At 50.1% G+C, this 3,821-nt stretch overlaps 1 protein-coding gene across 1 annotated transcript in view; it reads right to left on the reverse strand.

The window, feature by feature from the left end:
* The window catches only part of DPP3 (dipeptidyl-peptidase 3), a 20,414-nt gene that overhangs the window by 4,368 nt on the left and 12,225 nt on the right, over window positions 1-3,821 (reverse strand). The window contains exons 15-16 of the mRNA XM_012664908.1: window positions 3,075-3,254; window positions 2,503-2,532 (exon numbers count right to left, since the gene is read on the reverse strand). Coding sequence (XP_012520362.1) covers window positions 2,503-2,532; window positions 3,075-3,254 — 210 coding nt within the window. The remainder of the gene's footprint in view (window positions 1-2,502; window positions 2,533-3,074; window positions 3,255-3,821) is intronic.

Genomic DNA, 3,821 nt, shown 5'->3' on the forward strand with positions numbered 1-3,821 from the left:
TGTCTCATTTGATGTGCAGACAAGGTAGGTATTACCATTACGCTCTTCTTACATTTATTTTGAAAATACTTTTAGAGACAGGGTCTCACTCGGTCGCCCAGGCTGGAGTGCAGTGGCACAATCACAGCTCAGTAAAACCTCCAACTCCTGGGCTCAAGCAATCCTCCTGCCTCAGCCTCCCGAGTAGCTGGGAATAGAGGCGCACGCCACCACACCCGGCTAATGTTTTTATTGTTTATAGAGAAGAGGTCTAGCTACGTTGCCCAGGCTGGTCAATCGGTCCTCCCACCTCGGTCTCCCAAAGTGCTGGGATTGCAGGTGAGCCCCCTGCCCAGCCTCACTCTTATTCTTAAAGGATGACTTTACTGGGTATCGACAAGTCATCTACTCTCAGCGCGGTGCCGCCATCGTCCCGTTGCCTGCAGCAGCTGAGTCCGCGCTCAGTTAATACCATTCTGTTCAGGTCACTTGTCTTTATTCTTTGGCTGCGTTTAGGATTTTCTCCACATCTTTGGTGTTTTGCATCATTCTGTGATGTTTCTAGATAGGGCTTTCCTTTGTCCGTCTTGGGATTTCTTGAGCCTCCTGGATTTATGAATCGTTGACTTTAATCAATTCTAGAAAATTCTCAGCCACTATCTCATCTTACATTCCCTCTCCTACCTTTTCTCTCTGCTTTCCTTTTGGAACTTTGGTCAGAGGCACATTAGTCCTTCTCATACTCTCCTCCGTCTCTTAACTTCTTTTAAATTTTCCGTCTTTGTCTCTCTGTGCTACATGCTTTATAATCTCTTTTACCTTCAGCTGGACCTACAACCTGTAACCTGCCTTTTAAAATTTCAGTGCTTATCTAGTTTATTTCAGAGTTCTATTTAGTTCTTTTCCAAATGGCTGACTTTTTGTGGGTCTGATCCTTATTCATTCTGCCAATCCTCAAGTGGCAAAGCAAGACTCAAACCTCGGGCTCCCTCGGGGAAAGCCTCTTAGACCCAGGTGTAGAGCGACTTTCCCTCGCCCTGGAGTCAATAACACCAACTGGGATCTCCCAGGGAAAGGCTAAAGCGAAGGTCTCACCTTCCCCTTCTCCGCAGTACCCAATACCCAGAAGGTGCTAAGGACACATTCGTCACACTGACACATCAGACCCCAGGAGGTCAAACTGGACAGTTGGCAACAGACGCCAGTGGGAGCCAGGAGGTATCACAAACGAGTGATCAAGGCAGGTTCAAGTACCAGGGAGTGGAGGACCCAGGCAAACCGGAGAGTCCGCGCCATGTCCAAATGCATCGTCCACGCAGGAATTAAGCCTGCTGTCTCCAGACCTTCCCGGAAGCCAGAGATACCGACACCTAACCTTTGCCAATGTTACTAACACGAGGTGGGCCAGAAATATGGCTGTGTTGTGAGCCCTGGCTGAAGCCCTCCATGCTCAGTGTCTCGCTATTTTGCCCTGGGCTTCCCTGGGGGCTGATACAAGAAACAGCCACACCAAGAATGATTTCATATTCCACCTTTTCTGTAAAACTACTGCTGAGAGACCCCATTATGCAGAACGATTCCTCCCGTAGAGAGACCCGCCTGGCTCAGTCTCCGGAAAGGGCTGCCAGAAAGCTCTGTGCTAATTTAGTGCTCAGCTACAGTTCCGTGTTGGCCTAGGAGTTGGTAGGTTTGATTCCTCCATCTAATGATTTGTTATTATTATTAATAAACTTCATTTTGGAATAATTTTAGATTTGTAGAAAAGTTGCGAAGATGGTAGAGAGAGTTCCCACCCGCCCCCTGCCCAGCGTCACCTGTTGTTAATTCTGACACAGTTGGTATATTACCATTAGCTGAACTAACACTTTATTTGGATTTCACTAGTTTTCCTACTAATGCCTTTTTATATTCCAGGATCCAATCCAAGATACCACATTGCTTTGCATCTAATGATTTTTAATTTCTAAGTTACTTTACTTTAATGGACAAATATCTTTTATGGAAAAATGCCATAAATCCTTAAGGAGACAAGTGGGAATAAAATCGCAAAGAGATATGGTGATTTATGATTCTTGATTTGTGATTTAACTTGTGAATTAAAGGCTGGGCCTTTTACAGGTAGAAAAGGCCGCAGGACCCTGTGCTACGGGAGGGTCCGTACTCTAGAGAGTGGCTCATCAGCGGTTCTCACCTTTGCCGGAGTCAGGATCGCCTGGAGGGCTAGCAGACTTGCAGGTTCCCGGGGCCCGGCCCTCCGAGATGCTGATCCGGAAGGCTGGAACAGGCCTGAGAATCTGCATTTCTAACCTGCTCCTGTGGGTGCCAGTGTTGCTGGTCCGTGGACCATAAACTTCTGGGTCTCGTGTTGCTCCGGCTTGGATAACACGACATTCAGTTTGCTCAGTTCTGCATGTACGATGTTTCATTTAATCAGGTGTAACCCACTGACAGGTGAGAAAAGTGGGGCCCAGAGAGATGAAATGTATCGCTTCAATTACCCAGGCGGTCAGCACTGGCACCAGAACCCTGAAAGTCTTCTGGCTCGCAGCATCCCTGCATGAGAGGGAAGCCAGGGCTGTGCTACCCACCATCCTTTCCCTCCTTCACTCACCACGCTCCAGGCCTCCTTCTGTCCCTCAACCCACCAAGCTCACTCTGATCCTAAGACTGGCCCTTGCATTTGCTGCTGCTTCTGCGCTCAGATCTTTTCACAGCTGGTTCTTCCTTGGCACTCAAATTCCAGCTCCACTGACACCTCCTCCAAGAAGACTTCCCTGATTACCCAGACTAAGCTGGACCTTCCTTTCCCCTCTAATCACACTCATCATCACATCACACAGTTTTGTTGTCTTTGCAGCTCTTCTCACGATCTGAAGTTATCTCGTGCACAGACTGCTTACATGTTTACTGTCCACCTTCCCTCACGACAGCCTAAGGAACTGCTCACAGCCTAGTCTCAGTGCCCGGAACATGGTGATGCTGGGTGTAAAGACTTAATGAATGAACTGACCAGGAGCCTATGAGGAAGTGTTCACAGGGTAGGGAACAGGGCAGAGGCCGGCAGGTGCCCTCCAAGGTGAGACGCCTCTGCTTACCTGGAGTCTCCGCAGAAACCGCTCCAGGGCGGGCCTGCCCACAGACCGGATCTTGCTGCGGTCAAGGCGGACTCGGGCATCGGGTCGCCCATCGGAGCCTGTGGTGGGAGTGACGGTCACCAGTCCCTCGCCAGCCTCCAGCAAGACCCTTAGGATCACAAATCGGGCCTGCATGTGGGCCTGCAGGGGGGCGGAAAGGGGTCATTTGCGGCCTGGATCAAAGGCTCGGTCCAAGCCCTGCTGTGCCGAGCGTGCTCGTTACTATCAATTATCGCTTCACTCACTGGCTCCTTCTCCTTTTCTGCCTGTTCCTCTTTGCTCAACTGCTTTCTCCCTCCTCGGCTCATAGGGTGGGCAGGCTGCCTTGGGGGACAGTGAGGCCGTTTCCAAGCAGGACCTGGTGCCCTGTGCTCCTCCTTGTCACCCCTGCTGCTCCAGGTGCCCCCTGAGGACAGCAGCTACCCTTCAGGGCCCCCGAGCACTTTCTCCTCCACAGTCTTGTTTGTGCTCAACAGTGGGACCACGTAGGCAGCATTATCTCGTTTACAGACAACAGAACAGGCGCAGAGAGCTGAAGTGACTTCCTCAGGGTCACACAGCTGGTAGAGGAAGAGCCAGGACTCAGATCCAAGATTCTGGGCTCTGAAACATGTGTTCTTTTAATGACATAATATTGTCTCCTTATTTGATTTTGTAAGCAATGTTCTATTGCTGGCCTGTAATCCCAGCACTTTGGGAGGCCAAGGC

This window comes from Propithecus coquereli, unplaced genomic scaffold (assembly GCF_000956105.1).
Source record: "Propithecus coquereli isolate 6110/MARCELLA unplaced genomic scaffold, Pcoq_1.0 Scaffold120, whole genome shotgun sequence".
NCBI classification, from domain to species: domain Eukaryota; kingdom Metazoa; phylum Chordata; class Mammalia; order Primates; family Indriidae; genus Propithecus; species Propithecus coquereli.